This window comes from Lagenorhynchus albirostris, chromosome 7 (assembly GCF_949774975.1).
Source record: "Lagenorhynchus albirostris chromosome 7, mLagAlb1.1, whole genome shotgun sequence".
Taxonomy (NCBI): domain Eukaryota; kingdom Metazoa; phylum Chordata; class Mammalia; order Artiodactyla; family Delphinidae; genus Lagenorhynchus; species Lagenorhynchus albirostris.
Genome location: NC_083101.1, coordinates 10,591,780 through 10,616,772, shown reverse-complemented (window position 1 = coordinate 10,616,772; position 24,993 = coordinate 10,591,780). Strand labels below are relative to the sequence as shown.

Here is a 24,993-nt window from a genome sequence, read left to right as displayed (position 1 = left end):
AGAGAGGACTTGGTTTTCTAAGCAATTCTTATTTAATTGCAACCTGACTGTTAGAGAGTCAGAGGTCATATTCACAATGTCAGTCTCATCTACTACACTTCTAAATGCTGCTGCTCTCCTCAAATCAATGTCCACATTAAGCATGAGTCAGTTCCATGAATTTTAAATAGCATAACATCTGCTCTGCTACTCTCCAGTTGCAATAAATGATTTGGTTACTAAAACAACTCGAACATCAGACACTATGAACGTTTTCACTGATTTTCTCAGAAAGAATACATCACCAAATTTTAGTATGTATTTAAGAAAAAGGCTATTACAACTTTATTTAAAATTTAACATTGTAATTGAGAAGTGTTATGAATACTTGGCTGACATATTAAAAATACAATGAAGAAGCAAACGTAACATTTTGGAGGACAGTAGAAATGACTCCTGACTTTTCTCTTTAAGATAATTTAAAATTGGATCAGATAGATTTAATCTTCTGAAGAATAATGGGGTAAATAGTTGTTTGCAGTTATATTTTTTCAAGCAAAAAAATAACCCCTACTTAATTTTTGTGGTGAATGTATTCAAGTGTATATTAAATATCTCCTACACTCTTCCGTGCAAATAAACATGCCCAGTGAAGACCCGAGTAACCGAATATTGATCTCTGTGATATTCCATAGGTTCACAAATTGGCACTGCACATATTTACTATCCTCTTATCCTCCCCCTCCCCTTATCCTGTCATTCTTGGTAGAGGTTTGAAGGCCCCACTTTTATAGCATGCCATGCACCTAATATTAAGAATCCTACTTCATGTGTGAATGTATCCATTTGCAGAACACAGTGGTCTCATAGAGACAAAGAAATACAACTGGAGGCATTTTATTCACTGGAAGCATTTTCTCAGATAAGCATACTCATCTTTGATATGCAGTTCCAATTAGAAAAATCTCTCGTTAGAAATGCCAAGACAGGACTAAATTAATCACAGCTGCTGCAAATATAAAGGTTATCAACCTCTTGTTCCTCATTAAATTCGACCCTACCTAGGTAAAGCCCTCCTCTACCTAATGCTCCATTTTCTGCCTCACAGAGGTAAGATGAGACACACTGGTGAAAAAAAAATTGTTCCCAAATTAAACTGTGGTATCAGGCATTAAAATGGCAACTAGGAACATATTTCCCTACTTAAAGGACATTTTCCTATCTATTTTGAAATGTGATCAAAGTAATTTTTTCCACTGCCCCTTGATTCTCAATATAAATACATATGTTACTAAGTAATAATACCCAACTACAGGCAAGAAAATAAAGTACTAATATAGCTTAAGAACCTGCTGGTGTCTCAGTTTCACATACTTAGGTTTTTCAGGTTCATATCACTAATTTATCATCAGTTTAAATGGAAATTGGCAGATGATTTTAAAGCTAAGAATATCCAGCTTTCTGTTAAGATCTTCATGTCCTAATTTCAACTCCAAATTAGTCCATTTTACCCAAACACAAGCCCCTCAAAATAGAGGCTCACGATTGAGATACAGCCACAACCTAATTACAGCAGCATGAACAATGCCACCATGATGTCCTCACAGAACTTAAATAAATTCAGCCCACAATGGGTATGGGTATATAATATACACATACTGTATCTCTGCATACCATATATTTACAAATATGTACATATATACAAAAAGTATACACAGAGATTCAGCATCATGAAAATATATACATGCCACTGCAAATAAAATAAGAATTTCAAATAAATAAGGACAACAAAAGAGCCCTCAATGTAAATATCCTTAATACTCTCCAAACAAACATACAGGAACATATACACCCAAAATATCACCAGGAGATTCATACCATTCATATTCATATCAAATCTTTTTACTCACTTAGGATGGGGAGGTGGTTCTGCATCACAGGCAGTAGCCAAGTTTGCAGACCTTAGTACCTTACTATATTTCCTGTCCAGAATATTCTCTGTATATCAGACTGATTACAAGTCTCTGTGGATTTTTCAAGAGTCCAAAACCCTTCTAAGAGACAGAAAGTTACTAACTCACACAGGTCAGAGATTAAACTTGGAGAAAAATGCTAATGAAAGCTCTCATAATTAATATATACATTGGATTTGTTGCTTTTCCCTTTACCTCAAAGAAATTCAGTTCAATCACCACCTAATCTGTCTCAGGGAATACTACTGCAAGAAGAAAACAAAGCATAGTAGCCACAAGTGAGAAAAAATAAAACCCAGATCCTTTACCAGGAAAATTTCAGTCACGACTAGATTGCACTTTGCTTTTATAATCTCAAAACATTTCAACTTGGTAAAAATATAAAGGGTACAATAAATTCTATGTGCTTTGAGAGGTTTTTGAGAGCACCACTTCCTAGGAAGAAAAAACACACACACACATACACAAAGGATATACCCTGGCTAAAATCAAAGATAAAATGTCTGACTTGTGGATTTTTTTATAAATAATAAATTAAAATTTGCTGGGGCTGATTGATTTACTGGTTTCAATATTTGATATATTAAAAAAATACCATAGCTTTTGTGCCAAAATATAAATCTCTAATTATTCCTTTCTTGTTCATTATAGAAAGCAACCTGAGCTACTGGAAAGACTGGGCTGAGATTAGGAGATTTGAGTTTTAGTTCTAGCTCCATCTTTATGAAAAAAAACTGAGTTTTTTGGGGTCTCAGCTTTCTCTTCTGTAAATTAGGGAAGATAGTCGCTTTATCAACTTCAGAAATATACGGACAAAGAAAGAGAAAACAATTCCATTGTGCTTAATTTTGTTTTGTATATAACTGACTTCTTGCACTCTTACACTATTTTGTTTACAGTGGTTCTTAGGTGAGGTGAGACACTGTATCAGAATCTCCAGGGGGGAGTTTGTGCAATTTGAAAGCAAAGAAGTGCCCTTTGCCATTGTTTTGCTTTGTTCTTAGTTCCAAAATTTAAATTTCTATGAATTCTAAAAATAAATAAAGGGTTTAACATTTTAATATTCATAAAGGGGAACAGTATATATTGAGAAAATAAGATTCTCTGCCATTGCCATCTTGAGCCCATTGAGTGATTGTCCTTTTTCATTTCCTCTTCCTCAATTAAAGTAAGGTCTTAAAATGTAGAAGCTGGGTAATGGGTATACAAGGTTCATTAAACTCTGTGTATGTTTTAAATTTTCATAACAAAAAGTTAAAAAAAACAACAACAAAGGAATACAAGTGTTTGCACAAATGTAACCTTCACAGTAAGGCCTACCCCGATCACTCACTGAAACATTATTTTCTGCCTAAAAACAAACGAAAAATTTCCCTTGCCACGCTCTAAATTTTCTTCATACTATTTAAAACTTTCTAACATAAATTTACTTATTTATTATATTTATTGCCTGATTCCTCCTACTAGAATATAAGCTTCATGAAAACAAGGACTTTTAAGTCTACGTTGTCTGTTTCACCAATGCCTAGGACAAAATCTGGAGTATAGCGTTGCTCAATACACATTTTTTTAAAGGCATGAATGAAACAATAGTTTAGAATTTTCCAGCACAGTTTTCCTCTCAAGATTACTTTAGTTCACTTTAAATTTTTAACCACCAGTAAGGAATTACACTACTATTAACTTGAGGAGCAAGGTCATCATCTAAACACTAGCTGTGAGTTCCAAGACCCCTTGTTCTTAGACAAACACGTTACTAATAACAAAAGCTCCAATTTCTTCTGGAGATTCTCTCTCTGAACTAGTTTCTACAACAACTAAGTGGGACCCAGATATTTTCTTGAACAAAAACTAGGTAAAAAGGATATAGAAAAGAAAATGTTGTGTATACTAAAATAAGGGAAACCAATTTTCCAGGTGGCAGGGGTGGGAAAATCAATATCTTTTGGAACCAAGAGTTCAAATTATAGAACCACAGAATTGGACAGAACCTTGGGCCAATGCCTTCATTTTACAGATGAGAGTGCTAAAAAGCAGAGACATGAAGACACTTGTCAAAGGGCATAAAGCTAGTTACCAGGAAAGCCAGGATTAGAACTCAGGTCTCCTAATTCTCAAGCCAGTGTTCTTTATGTTAATCAAGTGAGGATAAAGCTCAGGATGATAAATATTTATTTTAAGCATCAGAGAACAGGAGAATATGTGTTGCTAGTACTGGCACAGAACTTCCAGGGAATTGAAACAAGAGGTCAGATAACTAAGGACAGTCTATTGCTGTGGTTCAGGTGAACACTGTTATGAAAGGAAAGCTATGAAGTTTATTAAGGTACTGGGGGGAGAAAAAAAGGAAAGCAGTCTTTATCTGATAATAAAAACCCACTAGCAAAGGAAATCCCTCTCCAGGGTAACTTTTCCAAAGCCTTCTGAAATAATGTTTAAAAGAACAAACAAAAATGACTTTTAAAAAAGTAATTAAAAAACCCACAAAGTCTCCCAAACCCAAGAACAATAACTTCAAGACTTCAGATGAAAAACCAACAAATTGGAACACATATATGAATAACTTAGACCAAAATAATTCTGTATGTTAGAAATAAAAACCAAGTTAAAAATATTACAGTAAAATTTCCCTAGGGACATAGGAAAGAGGCACCAAAAGCAAACACCTCATTTCCCCTGGGACTGCCAGAGGTAGAGTTGTGAGCCTGTACAGAAAATTAGGTAGAAGGGCTTTTGATTCAATGATTTCTGAACTTGAATGCTGGGGAGTCAAAAGAGGGGAAAGAAATCATAGCTAGTACCTGTAAAATTATGAAGGGGATGAAAGGGAAGAAAAAACACAAAAATCTTTATATAATACACTGAACCCTATATAAAATAATAAAAAACTTGTGCATGAAATATAAAATAGTAAATATAAGGAGTTTTTAAAAACCTAATTTCCAAATTGTCAATGCAAAAGCAACTTCCATTTTAATTATATAACAATTCAGTTACCCTCAACTAAAATTAGTAACAACTCTGAAGTTTCATAAATCTGAACTAGGCAAAAAGATTACAAACTCTCTACTGTATACCACAGACCTCAACCTAGACAGTCTTTAAACTTGATCTCATTAATTAATAAAAGTTTAAATGGAATTCCTATGGAAACACTGTATTATGAAAATGACAACCTGATTTTTTGACTGAAAGATTTAAAAGTTGTTCTTTTTCACTTCCAGCATTCAAAGAATACAAAGAAAACAAAATATGCAAACATATCTCATGATAACACAGGACTCACACATTCCAAATGATATGTATCATCTCAAGACCTCAATTAAAGATTCAGCTTTTCAGATGCAAATCAATCCTATACAGTTACTGAAACTTTGACAGCATTTAAACGAATTAAATGCTTTTAAGAACTATCTTGGGCTTCCCTGGTGGCGCAGTAGTTGAGAGTCCGCCTGCCGATGCAGGGAACACGGGTTCGTGCCCCGGTCCGGGAGGATCCCACATGCCGCGGAGCGGCTGGGCCCGTGGGCCATGGCCGCTGGGCCTGCGCCTCCGGAGCCTGTGCTCCACAACGGGAGAGGCCACAGCAGTGAGAGGCCCTCATACTGCAAAAAGAAAAAGAAAAAAAAGAAAAAAAGACCTATCTTGATTAGGCTTCAAAGAATCACACATTTTTCTATCTACTAACTTGGAATGAAAAGAAATATTATGGAAGGGCTCTGTTCTTGATTCTTAGTAGTCCATGCTGGCTAGTTTCATATTTGTGAACAATTACATATTTTCCAAATCCACACATTTAAGGTCCAAGTATAAGAGTTGGGTTTTCCTCATTATACAAAAATAAATGATTTACTCTTCTCAGGGTGAGAATAGTGACTATATGAGTGTAGGATCAGATGTTAGAGGTAAGTATCCATACCTCAAAACCAAAAAATAAAAATTCCAAGATTGAGTTTTTAAAAGACCTGAAACATTGTATTTTAAAACAGTTACCCTAAAAGTTTGAACAATTTTTTTCAGCTTGTTTTTAAAATGGTGGTCCTAAATTGAAAAATAAAAACTAAATAACACCACTATGTGTCTGTCATCACATTAGAAAACTGCACCATTTAAAATCTGTGGCAAATGAAAACTTGTTTCAACAGAGGATTTTTGTTCTAATAGTCATCTATGGTATTCTCAAGGAACACGTTTCGCACATCCAGAATGGATGCTAATTCCAAAATGTGCTTCTGGAGGTGAGGGTTCTCCACTGTTTCATCCCTTGGGAGTTGTGGATATGATTCTGGATAATTTCGTGTTTCCTGGTAAACAAAGAAGAGAAAAGTCAATTTTATAGTTTAAGGAAAGAAAATTATACACATTTATATTACTGTTAATATGAACAGTATTAAGAAGTAACTTAATATGCATATTTCTCCTTCATATTGGTAATACATTTGTTGAACATACGAAATTGCTGACATTTGACCATTTTGACCCCAAAAATGATATGTTCATATGGTTCAACCTAATATATCCATTTAGTGAGTTATTTCATGAATATTTACTGGGGCCTATCATTTCTGGGAACTATGCTATATTGTGGAAACCATATAATTCCTATTTGCTGGGGGGAAAATCCTAAAATACACAGAATTTCAAAAAGTATTTGTTAATGAATAAATAAATACATGTTTCAGTAGAAATTAAAATGAGAGAAAAGACATGGGAAACCCTGAAAAGGTCAAATTAATGGGCCTGGGCAATTAATTATAGGAGAAGGAGGTGTCAAAAATGACTAAGATTTCAGGAATGGATGACTTGAAAGAAGAGTTGAGAGCTACTCAGAGAAAAAGAGATGTAAAGGAGGAGATAATTTGGGGATAGTATAAAGTTTCAGGTTTTAGGTATATTTTATTTAAGGTAATGGGCTATACAAAGAGGACAGCCCGTCAACCAGAATTTGAAAATTCAGGACCGTATCTCAGAAGACAGGTTTGAGGGCTTCCCTGGTGACAGAGTGGTTAAGAATCCGCCTGCCAATGCAGGGGACATGGGTTCAAGCCCTGGTCCAGGAAGATCCCACATGTCGCGGAGCAACTAAGCCTGTGCGCCACAACTACTGAGCCTGTGCTCTAGAGCCCACGAGCCACAACTACTGAAGCCTGTGCGCCTAGAGCCCGTGCTCTGCAACAAGAGAAGCCACCGCAGTGAGAAGCCCGCGCACTGCAATGAAGAGTAGTCCCCGCTCACCACAACTAGAGAAAGCCCACGCAACGCAATGAAGACCCAATGCAGCAAAAATAAAATAAAATAAAATAAATTTTTTAAAAAAGAAGAACACAGGTTTGAGCAGTTTATGTCATACTATATACATATATAATATATACACTGATACAATCTACATGAAGATAAATATTAATAGCCATGAAAATGGATGAGGTTTCTAAGCATATTAGCAAAGAGAGTGAAAAAAAGAGTCCCTAGAAAGAGAGATGAAAGATCGGGGAAAAAACAAAAAAAGGACTAATAAAAGAAAAAAGAAAATAGTTTTTGTAATCACATAGACATAAAAGAAGAAGACAATTTCAAGAATAAAGTGATTCTCATTTGGAAATTCTTCTTCATTTGGTACTTTCTATAGACTACAATTTTGCCACATACTTAAAATTTACTGAAAAAATAAATTACCATTTTTCTATACATCTAACATGACGGTCCATATATTAAAAGGTCATTTCTATCTCTCTTGTGCCTGTAGGCCTCAGTAATTACATATTACAGAGACTAAATTCTCATTTTACCACACTAAATACTATGAGGAGTGACAATAATGAAAAGCTCAAAAACCCTAAAAAAAGAAAAGAAACAAAAAACCAGGAACTGCTGGGGGGCTACTGTAAACTGAACAATTCTCTCAGCTCACACAGGGCTGGGACATGTTTGAATTCTGACCAAACACCCCAAGGGTGGAGAATATGTGTTGAAACAGTGGACATATAAAAGAGACCCCAGAGAAATCATGCTTCTTAGTACTAGGCTGAAATAAATCTACATCTGTATGTTAATGCTACTGTAATAAATCTGCCCTTAAAAAGCTTAAAAACAAGCCAGGGAAAGGTCAAAAAGATGTTCAAGTAATTTAACTCCTGCCAGAACAAAGCCCAACGCTCTTTAAAGACAACAAAATAGAGAAATCAACATCGGAAAATTCATAATGCTCACAGTTTAACAGAAAATTACTAAACATACAAAGAATTAGAAATATGAGACCCCTAACCAGTAGAAAAAAAACAAAAAAAGCAAACCTATAAATGATAGAGAATACAGTATTTGTAGGTAAAGACTTTAGCTATTATTATTCATTCAAGAACACAAAAGAAAACGTAAATATAATGAGGAGAAAAATGGAAAATGTTATAAGAACCAAAAAGAACTTCTAGAGATGAGAAAAATGTAATCCCTGAAATGAAAAACTAAATGGACATAGGATTAAGAGCACATTAGACACTGCAAAAGAAAACATCAGTAAAGTTGAAGACAACAGAAACTGAAACACAGAGAGAAAACAGACATTTAAAAAAATGAAGAGCATGTAAATAAACCTTTTTTCACTTAAAAAAAAAAAAAAGCAAATCATTGACCTGTAGGACAATATTAGGTTGTTTAACATATATGTAATTGATGCTCCAGAAAGAGAAAGGGAGGAGTAGAGAAAATGTTTGAAGAAATAATGGCCAAAAATATTCTAAAATATATTAAATATCTTGATATTTAGATAGCTCTAAGATGCTCAATAAACCCCAAGCAGGAAGAAAGCAACAAAGAAAAGCATATCAAGGTAGTACATCATAATCAAATTGTAGGAAACCAATATAAAGAGAAAATCTTAAAAACAGCCAGAAGAAAACACACATTACACATTGTAATAATAGAACAATTATTCAGAAAATCAGTAAGGCTATAAAGAAGTTGAACAACATTATAAGCCAATGAGACCTAACAGACATTTATAGAACCCTTCATTCAACAGTAGCAGCATATATTGATACATTCATTTCAAGTGTCCCTAGAACATGCACCATTATAGACCACATTCTAGACAATAAAGCAAGTTTCAATAAATTAAAAAGATTCAAACAATACAAAGCATACTATTTGACCACAAAGGAATTAAATTAGAAATCAGTAAGATATCTTGAAAATTCCCAAAATTTAAACACTAAATAACATATTTCTAAATAACACATGGTCCACAAAACACCAGAGTGAAATAAATACTGTTTCAGATAAATAAGCAATGAGAGAATTAATTACCACCAGATTTGCACTATAAGAAATGATAAAGGAAATTCTGTGGTAAGAAAAATGATACCAGATGGAAGATTAAATCTAAAGAAAGAAATTAAGAGTGCCAGAAATAATAAATATATAAGCTTTTCCTCCTCATTAAAATTTTTTTAGGAATTCCCCTGGCGGTCCAGTGGTTAAGACTCCACACTTTCACTGCAGGGTGTGCGGGTTCCAACCCTGGTCAGGGAGCTAAGATCCCACATGCTGCATGGCGTGGCAAAAAAAAAAAAGATAATTGACTGTTTAATGCTATGATAACCACAAAGTATCAAATAGTATATATCATACTCAAAAGTCAAATGACAATAATAGTAGAGACCGGGAGGGAGAAAATGGAAGAATACTATGTTAAGATAATTACATTAAATGTAAAGTGATATTAAAAAAGCAAAACGAGATACAGCATAAATCTACAGTGTTATTAAAATAGAATTCTAAAACAAAGAAAACCTCAATTACGTCAAATGAAAATGAAGGCAGGAGAGAAAGAAAAAAGGTACAAACTGCAGCCAGGACAAATAGAAAACAAATAATAGTATATTTAACTCAAACTATATTAAGAATTATACTTAATTTAAATGTAATTTAAAACTAAAAATGTCAAGTAAAAGGTAGATATGGTCAAACTAGATAAAAAAGCAGGACCTAACGCTGTTGAAAAGAATTCCACTTTAAATATTAAGACAGATATAGGTTAAAAGTAAAAGAATAAAACAAGATTTTCCATACAAACACAAACCAGAAGAAAAGTGGTATAGTTATATTAATATTGCACAAACTAGATTGCAGATCAAGGAATACTGCCACACATAAAGACAGTTCATAATGATGAATGGGTAATTTCAACAAGACATAACAACTCTAAGTATGTACAAACTCAATAACAGCTTCAAAATGAACAATGAAAAAACAGCTCCAAAATGAGAAACTAACCAATTCACAAGTATAATTAGAGGTTTAGATACTTCTCTATCAGGGATAGAATAAGCAGACAGAAAATAAGTTAAGAATATGGAAGACTTGTGGCTTCCCTGGTGGCGCAGTGGTTGAGAGTCCGCCTGCCGATGCAGTGGACGCGGGTTCGTGCCCTGGTCCGGGAAGATCCCACATGCCGCGGAGCGGCTGGGCCCGCAAGCCATGGCCGCTGAGCCTGCACGTCCGGAGCCTGTGCTCCGCAACGGGATAGGCCACAACAGTGAGACACCCGTGTACCGCAAAAAGAAAAAAAAAAAGAATATGGAAGACTTGAAGAACACTATTAAATATACTTGGAACATCAAGCTGAATTGACATTTATACATCACTCCATCTAATAATAGCAGAAGCATACATCCAGTAGCATGTATTAGAATAGCATCTAATACATAGTCTTTTCAAGTGCAGAAAGAATCTTCACCAAGATAATTCACATGCTGGGTCATAAAACAAGTCTCAATAAAGTTAAAAGTATTGAAATCATATAACTAAAGCAGTTAAGCTTAAAGGGTAGGTGCTTGTACTAGAAGAGAAAAAGGTTTTCAATCTAAGTTTTTGTGTTTTTTTTGCGGTACGCGGGCCTCTCACTCTTGTGGCCTCTCCCGTTGCGGAGCACAGGCTCCGGACGCGCAGGCTCAGTGGCCATGGCTCATGGGCCTAGCCGCTCCGCGGCATGTGGGATCTTCCCGGACCGGGGCACGAACCCGTGTCCCCTGCATCGGCAGGCAGACTCTCAACCACTGCGCCACCAGGGAAGCCCTCAATCTAAGTTTTAAAACAGAAATTAAAAAAAGCAAATTAAAATAAAATTAATTAAAAAGAAGAAAAATAATAAAGTATGAATGGAAATAAATTAAGTAAAAAAGAGACAAACAGTAGTAAAAAAAAATCAATGAAAGTAAAAGCTGTTTATTTGGAAAGATCATTAAAACTAACAAACCTTTAGCTAGACTGGAAAAAAAAAGACAGGAAACATTACCAATATGAGTCATGAAAAATCACTAGAGAGTCTACAGAGACTAAAAGGATAAAGGAATATTATCAACAATTTTTTGGCAATAAATTAGAAAATGACTTGCAAGACACAAGTGATTAAAACTAAGAACAAAATAGAAAACATGAATAGCCTTTGAAACTGAATTCATAATTTAAAACATCCCCAAAAGGAAAACTCCAGGTCCAGATGGCTTCACTGATGAATTCTACCAATCATTCAAGGAAGAAATAATGCCAATTGAAAAGAAACTCTTTAAGAAATACAAGAGAATGAAACACACCCCAACTCAATTTATGAAGTCAGCACTACCCTGATAACAAAACCACATGAAGACATCACAAGAAAAAATTAAATACCATACCATAATCATTCATAAAAACAGATACAAAAATCCAAAAGGAAATACTAGCAAAATGAATCAAACAATGCAAAAGGATAATACATGACCACAAAATGTGTTTAGCCCAGATATACAAGGTTCAATCAATGCTATTCACCATGTTAACAGAATTAATATATATCAGGATCAATTAATGCAGAAAAAAAGTATTTGACAATCTTTTATACCCATTCCTGATAAAAACTCAGCAATAGGAAGAGAAAGGAGCTCAGTCAACCTGAAAAAGGGTGTGTATGAAAAACTAACAATTAACATTATAATTTATGGTAAATGATTAATTTTTCATTTAAAACCAGGAACAAGGCAAGAATATTCATTCACATTACTTCTATTCACCATTTTGCTGTAAGACCTAGCCCTGATAAAAGCACACACATACACAAAATAGAAGGCATACAGATTGGAAAGGAAGACGTAAAACTGCCTTTGTCTGAAGATGACATGATCGTGTAGATAGAAAACCTTAAGGAATACACAGAAAGGTAACAAAGCAAATACTTCAATTTAGCAAGACTGCAGGATACAGGTTAATTTATTATTTTTTTTTAAGATTTTTTTGATGTGGACCATTTTTAAAGTTTTTATTGAATTTGTTCCAATATTGCTTCTGTTCTATGTTTTGCTTTTTGGCCACGAGGCACGTGGGATCTTAGCTCCCTGACCAGGGATCGAACCTGCACCCCCTGCATTGGAATGCGAAGTCCTAACCACTGGACCACCAGGGAAGTCCCACAGGTTAATTTAGAAAACATTATTAGCTGATAATACATAAAAACATTTGTTTCTATGTATCAGCAACAAATAATTGGAAAATGAAATAAAAAATATAATTCTATTTACAAATCATCAAAACTTGAAATACTTTGGAATAAATTTAATAAGACACATGTAAGACCTGTATGATGAGAACCACAAAATATTGGTGAGAGAAGCTAAAGAAGACCTAAATAAATGGGGAGATATACCATATTAATTCATTGGAAGACTCAATATTATTAAAATATAACTCTCTACAGATTGATTATATAGATTTAAATGTAATCCCAATCAAAATATAAAATTCACATAGATATGCAAAGGATCTTCTAGAACTATTAAAACACATAAAACATTTTGGCAATGGCAGGGGGGACTCACACTACAAAGATTTCAAGACTTATTATAAGCTACAATTATCAAGGCAGCAGTATATTAGAGAAAAATGCTATCAGTCAATGGAACAGAATTTAGAGTCTAGAAATATCCCTATACATATATGGTTGACTGATTTTCAAAAATAACAAAAGTAACTCAATGAAAAAAGGATAATCTTTTCAACAACAGATACTAGAACAATTTCATACCCATACTGAAAAGAAATTTTAACCCTTACTTCACACTGTAAACAAAAGTTAACTCATATCATAGAACTAAATGTAAAAGCTAAGACTATAAACTCCTAGAATCTTTGTGACTTTGGGATAGACAGAGATTTCTTAGATAAATCACACCACAAAAAAAATAATTGATTCGTTCAAACTTCATCAAAATTTTAAAAGTTTAGTCTTCAAAGCCACTGTTAAGAAAACGAAAAGGCAAGCCAACAGAATGGGATAAAATGCAGCTAACAAGCACATGAAAAGATGTCCAATATCCTCATTCATCAGTGAAATGCAAATTGAAACTATGGGTTGGCCAAAAGGTTCGAATGAACTTTTTGGCCAACCAATACAATGAGATACCACTATAAATCCAACAGACTGGTTAAAATTTAAGACTGACAACACTATGTGTTGGCAAGGATGTAGAGCAACTTTCACATGCAGTTGCTGGGAAAAGAAAATGACAAAACTACTTTGAGAAAAAGTCTGGCAGTTTCTTATAAAACTAAAGACATACCTACTCTATGACCAAGAAAATTCAAAACGTAAGTCTGGAAAAGACTTGTATAGGAATGTTCATGGCCACTTTATCTATAATAGTCAAAAGTTTAAAACTGCCCAAGTGTTCATCAAAAAGAGAAGGCCTAGGGGACTTCCCTCATGGTCCAGTGGTAAAGAATCCACTTTCTGATGCAGGGGACGTGGGTTCGATCCCTGGTCGGGGAACTAAGATCCCACATGCCACGGGGCAACTAAGCCCACACGCCACAACTACTGAGCCCGCGGGCCTCAATGAGAGATCTCTCACGCCGCAAACTACAGAGCCCACGCACTCTGGAGCCCGTGCACCACAACCAGAGAGAAGCCCACGTGCCACAACCAGAGAGAAGCCTGTGCCCCACAACGAAAGATCCTGCACACCTCAACAAAGGTCCCGCGTGCCACAACTAAGAACTGACGAAGTCAAAAAAAAAAAAAAAAGAGAAGGCCTAAATAAACTGTGATATATTCAGAAAATGGAACTACTCAAAAGGAATGAGTTACTTCTACATGAAACAACACAGATGAATATTAAGAACATGCTTGATCAAATAAGGTTTACACTGTTTAATTCAAATTCACGAATAGGTGACATTAATCTGTAGTGAAAATAATAAAAAGAGCATTGTCTCTGGGATAATGGGTAGTGGACTGACTGGAGAGGTGTGTGGAGCAAATTTTCTGGAATGATGCTATGTTGTATTACTTGATTGGGGTTTGAGTTACAAAGGAGTATGTATTTGTCAAAACTCATCTAATGGTACACTTTAGTTCTGTGCATTTCACTGTATGCAAACTTTACATTAAAAAAAGAAGTAAATAGGGCTTCCCTGGTGGCGCAGTGGTTGAGAGTCCGCCTGCTGATGCAGGGGACGTGGGTTCGTGCCCCGGTCCGCGAAGATCCCACATGCTGCGGAGCGGCTGGGCCCGTAAGCCATGGCCGCTGAGCCTGCACGTCCAGAGCCTGTGCTCCGCAACGGGAGAGGCCACAGCAGTGAGAGGCCCACATACCGCAAAAAAAAAAAAAGAAGTAAATAAATATAATTTTCAGTTATTTATATGCATGATGAAGTGTTGAGGGGTGAAGTCCACAGTTTACTTCAAAATGCATCAAAAACTGAGATGAACTGATAATTGAAAAGAGAGATGGATAAATGGACAAATATGTGAGAAAGCAAATATGCCAAAATGTTAACTGCAGAATCCAGCTAGTGTGTATATGGGTATTCACTGCAAAACTCTTCCACATTTTAAAATTACAGTCATAAAATGGAAAAAATATCATATTTTAAAACTAAAAATGGCAAAAGACTTTTGAGAATATTTAAGCATATTTGAAAAAGAACCAAATGTTACTTATAAGAAGTGAAAAATGGCTAAATTTTTTAAAACCTCACTGAAGAGTGTTAGTTACATGAATACACAGAAAGAAACAATCTACTTAGAGCAAAACAGACCAAAGACTTGAACACACTCTTCATAAAGACGAACACAGAGTAACACATATGAAAAGCTGTTCAACCTCAAGAGTAATCCCAGAAATGACATTTGAAAGCACAATGAGCTATTACTTGCACCCACCAGATTCACATGAAACACAAAGAATGACAGCAACAAGTGTTGGCAAGGACTAGACCAATAGCAACTCTTACACACAGCTACTGCAAGCGTAAACTGGTATAACCAGGGCTTTAACTAGTAAGGCTGAATACATCTATAGGGTCTGACCCTGCAGTCCACTACTAGTATGTTCCGCAGAGAAAATCTTATATATGTGTGTCAGGTAACTGATGGAAGATTTCACAGTGGCATCGTTTATAATAATAACAAACCAGAAACAACCCAAATGGCCATTATCAGTAGATAATGAGTAATTTGGGATGTATAGTCAAACAATTGAATCCTATATAGCAGTGAAAACGGATGAAGGAAAGCTACAGTCAGTCATCAACATGGCTCAATCTCAGGAATGTAACAGTGAGTCAAAAAGCAAGATGTAGAAGAATACATACAATATGGATCCATGAACATGTTGTGTAGGAACACAAAAACATGTGACAAAACTATAAAGAAAAGCAAATGACAATTATAAAATTCAGGGTTTTAGTTTCATTAAAACTAAAGAGGGGAGACAGGATCAGGGAGGACCCACAGAGGGGCCTCAAAGGTAATGAAAACTTTCTGCTTCTTAAACTGGGTGGTAGCTACTCAGATGTGCCTTAGATTGTTCATCTTTATACCTTACATATTAATATGTGAATATTATATTGGACCTAGTCAAAGTTTATTTAATACAAGTGAAATATATGACTCTTAAATACCTAAAATGGCAAAATTGATCTTTAATGATATTCTTTGCCTACCCGAAAAATCTTGTGCATCCTCATGGTGGCTGAACAAAAGATAAATCTTGTGAGAAGCAAGCGAAGAAATTCATCTCCAAAAAACTGGAGAAATGCCTGATCTGCAAAGAGGAGAAAAGTGACAGTAAAAGGATACTTAAGTGGAAAATACATTTCAAAAGGCAAGAAATGTTCAGGAAAACCTTCTCAACTTTCCTGCCTTCAACAAATACCTTTACAAATTCAAACAATTTAAACAATTTTAAACCATTATAGTACATTCTGTTAAGTGTGCAGTTAGATTAGTAGGGTACCTATTGAACGTGAATGGGTCAGTAGCTGGGCAATATCGCGGTTGATTTTTCGAAGATATTCTTGACACTTTTCCCATAGGCCTCTACGCATGCTTGACAATCCAGAGACAAATAGGAAGGCCATTAGAGGATTGTTCAAAAAGAGAGTGAAGAGGCTACCTCGTTGAGATTGATCTGTAATAACAAACATGTTATATATATAGACAACAGTTTTGCAAAAGAGAGGCATTTGAGGAACATTTTAATATACTGACAATGTATAAAATTAAAGCTGTATCATTAAAGTATACTTCAACAAAGTACATTCAGCTTGGAACTACAAAAACATATCCCAGGTACATTGCTTTCTGCTGAAAAAAACTTAAGATAGAGCCTCGTAAACTTAAGAGAAATGGAAAATGAACATATTCCTTTGCTTTTTTTTCCCCTCCCACTAACAACTTCCATGCAAATATGGCAAGTGCTGGATCACGGGCAGCTCCTAATGGAACCCTCTGAGAAGTACTAGAACTGCCAATCTCTTTCATTCTCCTTTGTTAGTTGCTCTTTCTCTTCCTATCCCTTAAATATCAGTATTTTCTTTCTCCACATTGCTGATCTCACCTATGCACAAAGTTCAGTTATCATTTATATGCATACTAATTCCCAGTTCCCTATCTGCAGCCTAAATAAGCTCCTTAGGTCCAGAATGGCACTGTCCTACAGTAGCCACCAGACACGCTTCAAAAGTGATGAGTCCAAATTGAGACACACTGCGCATTCTAAAATATAAATGTCTCATTAACATTCATTCCACCTGTTTGTTTCTACCTTAAAAAAAAATGTGGCTACTAGAAAACTTAAAATCACATGTGTGACTCCCATTATATTTCTATTGGACAGAGGAGCTCCAGACTACTATACTCAACCTAACTCTCAAAGGTAACCTCAAACTCAACATATCAAAACTTGTCAGTAGATTCTTTCCCGTTGTTCTCCTACAAATCTGCTTCTTATCCAGGATTATCATTACTACCAGCACCTCAGCCAGACACCTGGCAGTCCATCCCTGCTTCCTTCCTCTCCCTGATTCCCTCTCATCCAGTCCAACATCAAGCCCTACTGGTTCTCCAGGATTATTATCTCCAGCTAACCAGCCACTGTCCTCACTCTGGCCAACATCATCTCCCCATTTCCATCAAAGCTCCTCCCCAATTCATTCTTCACATGCTCGCATGCTTTTTCTCTGCTAGAACACTCTTATTCAACCATTTCCCACCCCTATCTAATTCTACGTATCCTTCAACTCAACTTTAGACATCATTTCATCCACTTTCTTAACCCTCAAGGGCTGGTCAGGAGTTCACCTTACATGTGCTTCCTCCTGTGAAACCCTCAGAGCACCTACAGTAACTGCCTGTTAGGTTTTCTATATCTTCTACCTAGCACAGCACCTGATAAATAAATGTGGAATAAATGCTTGTTGAATGAATGAAGTGACTCTTGGTTAAAGAGAGAACTGCAGAATTCAGATACCAGAGGTGCAGGGACGTACTTTGACGTTCCAAATACTTAGGTATCTGCTAGTTTTGTGTCCAGATGGGACACTTTTAAGGGATTAGAGGTCTAAGTTTTACAGCACAAAAAATAGGATACTGGACTAAAAAATGTTAAGGACATGTATTTCAATTAACCATATTAATAATAACAATAGTTAGCACATATTGAATACTTACTGTGTACCCAGAATTATTTAATGAGGTAGGTACTATTATTATCTCCATTTGATAGGAAAGAAACTGAGGCACAGAATGGCTAAGTAACTTCCCAAGGTCACATAGCTGGTAAGTGGCTGAGTTGGGATTCAAACACAATCAGTTTGCCTCCAGAGTCTGTGTTTTTACTCTCTTCACAATAAAACCTTTCAGATTAAATAATTGTGGTATTAACCCATTAGGTTCATGCAATTTAAAATAAAGCTGCATCTTGATAGGAAAATTTGATAGCAAAAAGTACTCGCAATTGGAAGGGGTTACATTTCTCCAAAAATGATAAGAAACAGGCTAACAAAGTCCTCAAAGCAGGAGAGCTTTACCGTTGTTTGAAGGTAAGTTCTATCCCTTAGTGATTTGCCTTTTAGATACATGAACTTAGTATTTCTACATGTTTTTCCCTGTTAAATAGCAGAACTTACCTTAAAACAACGGTGAAAAGTCTCCAGCTTCTCTCGGGCATTCAAATGCTGACCATCACTTCCTGTGTCAAACTATGTCAGCAGACAGGACTTCTGGCTGGGAAGTAGCAGTAAAATGCCATCTCCCACAGAGAGACATCAGCACTATTCACAGTTAGGGAGATAGTGAAACAGTGACAAGTACTGCTAAAACAGGATTAAGGTTTGTTTAGTATTTTACCTAGCTTAATGACTGGGAATTAGATTAGATTTTATGTGTTGCTTACTGAGGACAAATTATTAAAGACAAAAAGGTTTTCATTTCTCAGCCACCTGAGAAAAGGCAAAACACTGACCTGTCTCTCTGGCACCCGGAGAAGAGGTTCTTTTATTTTAAAAATGCGAGGTAAAAATGTGAATAAAAGACACCCTTTAAGTTGTGCCAGTTAGGTTATTCTAACACTTAGGCATAGATTGAGAAGTGTTCTAGACTAGAAATCTCACCGTCTTAAAAGATACTTAAAATATGTAGCCAGAGCTGGAGGAAGTCATGCTATATGGATGACGACCCAGCACACCTGCAACACAAATTTTAAAATTCACAAATCATGAGCTCCCCAGTAGCAAGGGACCAAAACCTTACTCTTTTCTCAGGGATGATTTATCATTTCTTTTAGAATTATCTCAAGGCCTAACAGTAGCCCATTAAAGAATTCTGGTTGTTGGCAAGACTTCGGGGTTTACTTCAGACTAACACTTGCCACATCAAACTCTGTAAATCCACAACTGACCACTATAGGTGGGGGAGACAAAGATCAGAGCAGTGTTATTTAAAATGTAGACATAAGTTTATTTGCAACCTACGGATACAACAGGGAATGACAAAACATACCTTGTAAAGCTTTTGGATATGCTGTAGGAGAAAGCAAGCAGACTAGTGGCTGTCCAAATAAGTTTGTGAAATTCTGTAATATATAAGAATTTAAAACTTTCATTAAAGATTTGACCAATGATAGTAACTTTTCAAAACATATCATTAGTGTATAGATTGGGTCCTTTTACTTATGAACAGATGCAGAAACATCAGTAACAGCTGAAAAGACTGTCATTCAGGTTTAACATGCATAACAGGTTTTCTTAAAGTGGTGAAGTTTATTAAGTGAGCTATTGATTTTTAAAGTAAAGGCACACACATGGTTGAAGTGTCACAGGGAGAGGGCATCTGGCTGTTTATCCAGAGGCTGCTCCATTGGGCAACATACACTAATATTTACAAGGGTAAATTTGCCAAGATCTATGATCTGGCTCTCAGCCTCACAGGCTCTAAAACCTGACTTACTGGTATGTGAAGACTGGCTTCATCTCTCATTGTGAATCATATTAATTGCTCATACAGAATGATGTATAAAACCAGAATGTGAATGTGTTAATTTACGGTGAGAATTAAACTGACACTCACTACTCTTTGCATGATTAAGAATATCCTTTCCCTAAAGGCAGATCTGCATGGGAAGTAAAATCATAGACTGTTTGGTAAAACAAGAAAGAAAACTCCTAAGAGTAAACTTAATAAGGAGTGAAAAAAACAAAAATAACTAAAAAATACTCCTGAATGATAAAAATGAAGACTTGAACAAATGGAAAGATATATTGTGTTCTCAGAGGGGAACCCATTCTAAAGATGTCATTTCAATAATTTATTAAAATTTAAACCAAGCTCAACAAAAATAGCCACAGATTTTTTTCCGTGGCTGAAAGAAATTCTAAAGCGCATACAGATAAGGTACATTAGCCAGGAAAACTCTGAAAAAGAAGAGCAAAGAGGGGGAACTAGACTTATCAGACACCAAAACATACTTCAAAGCCTCAGTAATTAGAAATATGTGCCACAGCATAAGAGGAGGCAGAAAACCAATACAAAAAAAAATGAAGAATCTAGAATTAGACCCCAAAATAGACAGGGCTTAAGGATATATGATAAAGATGATGGTTGGAATTGGTAGGAAAAACTGATAGCTATCTAGAAAAAAAGTTGGCTCCATACTTCATACCAAAACCTAGGATGTATTTCAAATATATCTGATTTAAATGTAAAAAAAATTAAACAATAACTGCTGAAAGAAAATAAGGGTTATTTTTGTCATCTAGAAGATCTTCCTAACTATTATAATTAAGATTGATAAACCCAGTTACGAAAATAAAAAATACAGCATGAACTAAATCAAAAGCTAGATGATGGAGAAAAAGGAGATAACTTTGATCATTTCCCTCATACTATTTCATACCCTGTGATTGGGCTTTCAGATTTCCCTTCTTGTAGTCATTAGATATTTTTTTCCCAGGAAATTATCCATTTAACTGAGACTTTAAAACATTTTACAACTTTAGGGACTTCTCTGGTGGCGCAGTGGTTAAAAATCCGCCTGCCGATGCAGGGGACACGGGTTCGTGCCCCGGTCCGGGAAGATCCCACATGCCGCGGAGCGGCTGGGCCCGTGAGCCATGGCCGCTGAGCCTGCGCGTCCGGAGCCTGTGCTCCGCAACGGGAGAAGCCACAACAGTGAGAGGCCCGCGTACCGCAAAACAAAAAGCTAGATGATGAATTGGGGAAAAATATTACGAGCTTTTTCAAATCCATAAGAAAAAGACCACTGTCCTAATAGAAAAATGGGTGAAAGGTAACACTGAATACAATATTGATTGATTTTCATATATGGAACCTTCATGCATTATTCAGATAGATTATTCTATTAATAGGTCTATTAGCATTTTATTTAAAATTTTCTAATCTATAATTATAAACTAATCTGGGATAGAGTTTTTTGTATGTGCTATTTTTGTCTTGAAATAGTATCATTATCATAATGATTCCTAACATTTATTGAGTGCTAACTATTTTCCAGGGACTATCCTAGGATTCTTAGCTCCTAACCCATAATCTTAACAATCCTATAAAATTATTACAGAGAAGGAAAAAGAGTCTCAGAAAAGACCAAGGAAATGCTCAAGGTCATATAAATGTCTTGTGGCCTTTTATAGAATGAATTGGATATTTCTGATATTTTCCATTGCTCTGGAATTGTGCAATTATAAAAGTTTAAAAGAATTTATTGGTGAACTCAAAATGGCTAGAGCCTTTTTTATATGGAGAAAAAGGAGATAACTTTGATCACTTCCCTCATACTATTTCATACCCTGTGATTGGGCTTTCAGATTTCCCTTCTTGTAGTCATTAGATATTTTTTTCCCAGGAAATTATCCATTTAACTGAGACTTTAAAACATTTTACAACTTTAGGGACTTCTCTGGTGGCGCAGTGGTTAAAAATCCGCCTGCCAATGCAGGGGTCATGGGTTCGAGCCCTGGTCCGGGAAGATCCCACATGCCGCGGAGCAACTAAGCTCACGTGCCATAATTACTGAGCCTGTGCTCTAGAGCCTGTGAGCCACAACTACTGAAGCCCGCATGCCTAGAGCCCGTGCTCCACAACGAGAAGCCACCAAAATGAGAAGCCCGTGTACCTCAACAAAAAGTAGCCCCTGCTCACCACAACTAGAGAAAGCCCACGTGCAGCAATGAAGACCCAACGCAGCCATAAATAAATAAATAAATAAATGTATCTTTCTTCAATAGATATTCATTGAACCTACAAACTAGACACTGTTCTAGGTGCTAGGGATACTGTAGTTAAGAAAAAAAACAAAAACAGATTAAAAAAACCCTAAACCTGTCTTCCTGGAGCTGACATTTAGATGGGGGTGGAGGTGGCAGGTAGAGACCCAGAGTAAACAAAATAAAGAAGTTATATAATATTACAGAAGCTGACAAGTGCTACATATGGAAAGACAGAATAGAGTAGTTAGCAGCACAGAAAGATTTATAATCAGACTGTATTTAAATCCCAAATCAGCCACCTTGTGCCTTGGTTTTATCAGTAAAATGGGGATAATAAAGTAACACCTTGCGTTGTGAGGATTAAATGTGTTAGAATAGTGCATGGCATTATATAGAAGCTAACTTATGATTATAAGAAAAGTAAAGTAAGAAAAGTGGATAAAGAGTGCTGGGGAGGCATATAATTTTAAATAGGGCAATTAGGGAGAACTCTCTTAAGAGGCTTCAGCTGATTAAACACCTGGAAAACAATGTGGGCATCTTTGGAAGAGCATTCAAGGTTGGGGGAACACAACACAAAGATCCTAAGCAGGAGACTGCCAGGTATGTTTGAGGAACAGCAAGGTCATTGTGGCTGAAGAGAACTGAGTGATAGGGAGACCAGCAAGAGATCAGAGATGCATCTGAGGTGGGGAGGAGGCATGTGAGGGCAGAAAACATGAAGCCTTTACTCTGAGTGAGATGAGGAGCCTTCGGAGATTTTGAGTAGATAAGTGACATAATCTGACTTACAGCAACACCCTGTAGGAGAGCAAGGGCAGAAGGAGGAAGCCTAGTTAGGACGCTACTGCAATAATTCAGGGGAGAGATGATGGTAGCATGGACCAGGATGGTGGCGGCAGAGGTGGTAAGATTCTGGATCTATTAGTTATAACCAATAAAACATTCTGAAATGGATGTGGGTGTGAGGGAAAGAAGAGTCCAGAATGAAACTAAGGATTTGGGCTAGGGCAACTATAAAAGCACAATAGTCATTAACTGACATGGGGAAAGCTGGATCTGGAAGAGGTCTAGAAATTCTGTCCTGGGCATGTTCTCTGTGAGAATCACCAAATAGAGATGTAGAGTATATAGATATTCAAGTCTGGAGTAACTGAGAAAGGTCTGGGCTGGAGATATAAATGTGGCAAGTGTAAGCATAGAGATAGTAATTAGAGTCACGAAATTATGTGAGGGCATCAAGGGCAGTCTGTTGTAGCTGGAAAAGAAGAGGAAAAAGGATGGAGCCCGGGGGCACTCCAGTGACAGGTCAGAGAGATGAGGCAAAACCAGAAGAGGCTGAGAAAATCAGCTGACGGCAGGCCTCCTTTGCCCTGAGGCAATCAATCGAGCCACTTGCATTTAGGTTTTAAAGGCCTTATGCAGAGAAGGGGACAGCAGTCAGAGCTCAGGGTCTGCCTAAGATGGAGTTTAACAGAAAACTGGCCCTGCTAAATTGGAATCCCAAAGGGCTACACCCTTACTGTAAGGATGAACCAAAACCAAATTTCACACCTTCCTGCCCCCCAGGACCATGCCTCGGGGGACCACAGGAAAATTTTCTTGGTGCTGAGCAGAGCAGAGACAGAGCAAACAAACGAACCAAACAGTCCTGATGGTTGTAACTGTAAGCCAGCCCTCTTGCATGTTTGTAGCCCAGATTCATACCACCTAGGTAACCCCAAACACATGGTCCCCAAATGGCAGTGCCTCTAGGTGTCTAGCAGAAGCAAATGCAGACCCTCTCTGGATGAAAGTACCATCATTCTAGGGCTCAGTGACTTTCCCACAGATAATTTTAAGGAGAACAAGAAGAATCTAAGGATAATAAGAAGAATCTGTAAGGTCGGATCTTAACAAACGGCACCGCGAAACAGAGGAAAGCTTCAAGTGAGCTTTATTAGGGAGCGCTCCCGGGTGAGGTTCACTGGTCCGAGAGAAAGAGGCCAGAGAAGTCGCACCCGGGCGAGGGTTGGGCAAGATTTTATAGGGGAAGAAGGGAAAGGGGTGTGGTGAATCTGGGAGGGCGCAGGGTATTCCTTATTTGGTGGTCTTTTCAGGTATCCTGGGGGACAGTTAGTCCTGCCACTCGAAAGGCGGGAAGGCTGGGCTGGGTTCAAAGTCCCCAGGTCAGTTCCTGGAACTGGGTGGTCCGGAATGTCTCCAGGGCAGTTTCTGGAACTGGGTTGTCCGGAGAATTTCGGTCTGATTCAACCTGTGAATCTGATTGTGTTCCCCTGCCTCGGGCCAGTTGGCCTTACAGAATCTAATCAAAGATAATCAAGCATACAGGGATACAAAAACAGCAAAGGGTGTCTTTAAGCAGCAAAAGCAGATTTCAGGTGTAAGAATTACCAGATAAATAAATAATATAGTAAGTATGCTTATTAAGTTTAAAGAAATAAAGAACAAACTTGAACACAGAAAATAGGGAACTATAAAAAGGGCAGTGAATTATTTGAAAAAGAACCAAACAGAACTTCCTGAAATGAAAAATACCACAACTAATATAAAAATCAATAAATGGGTTTAATAACGAGTTAGTCACAGCTGAAGAAAGAATTTGTGAACTGAAAGCCAGATCATAAGAAATTTTCCAAATCTCAGCCAGAGAAACAAAAAGATGGAAAATATAGAAGAGAGGTCAAGAGACATGGAAGACACAATGAGAATGATGTATGTAAAATCAGAGTTCCAGAAAGAGATGAAGGAGGATCTGCAGCGCAGCCAAGATTTGAAGAGATAATGGCTGAGAATTTTCCAGCAATAATGAAAAACTAACCTACAGATTCGAGAAGTCCAGCAACTCCCAATAGGTTAAATATAAAGAAAGAAAACCTAGATAACTGCAGAACGCCAAAAACAAAGAGACGGTCTTTCAAAGTAGCAAGAAGGAAATGGAATGAGTGAGGCTGACTGTCAGAAGAGCTCTTAGGTAATCTTGTTATGAAGGTGAATGCCTTCCTAGACC

General features: G+C 36.7%; 1 protein-coding gene across 2 annotated transcripts in view; it reads right to left on the bottom strand.

Moving 5' to 3' along the window:
* Positions 1–6,066: 6,066 nt before the first annotated feature.
* Positions 6,067–24,993, bottom strand: part of SCAI (suppressor of cancer cell invasion) — a 132,663-nt gene continuing 113,736 nt past the window's right edge. For both annotated transcript variants that reach the window (XM_060153297.1, XM_060153296.1), the window contains 4 exons: positions 19,261–19,333; positions 16,217–16,390; positions 15,924–16,024; positions 6,067–6,256 (listed from right to left, as the gene is read on the bottom strand). In XM_060153297.1, the coding sequence (XP_060009280.1) occupies positions 6,110–6,256; positions 15,924–16,024; positions 16,217–16,390; positions 19,261–19,333 (495 nt within the window). In that variant the 3' untranslated portion in view covers positions 6,067–6,109. The remainder of the gene's footprint in view (positions 6,257–15,923; positions 16,025–16,216; positions 16,391–19,260; positions 19,334–24,993) is intronic.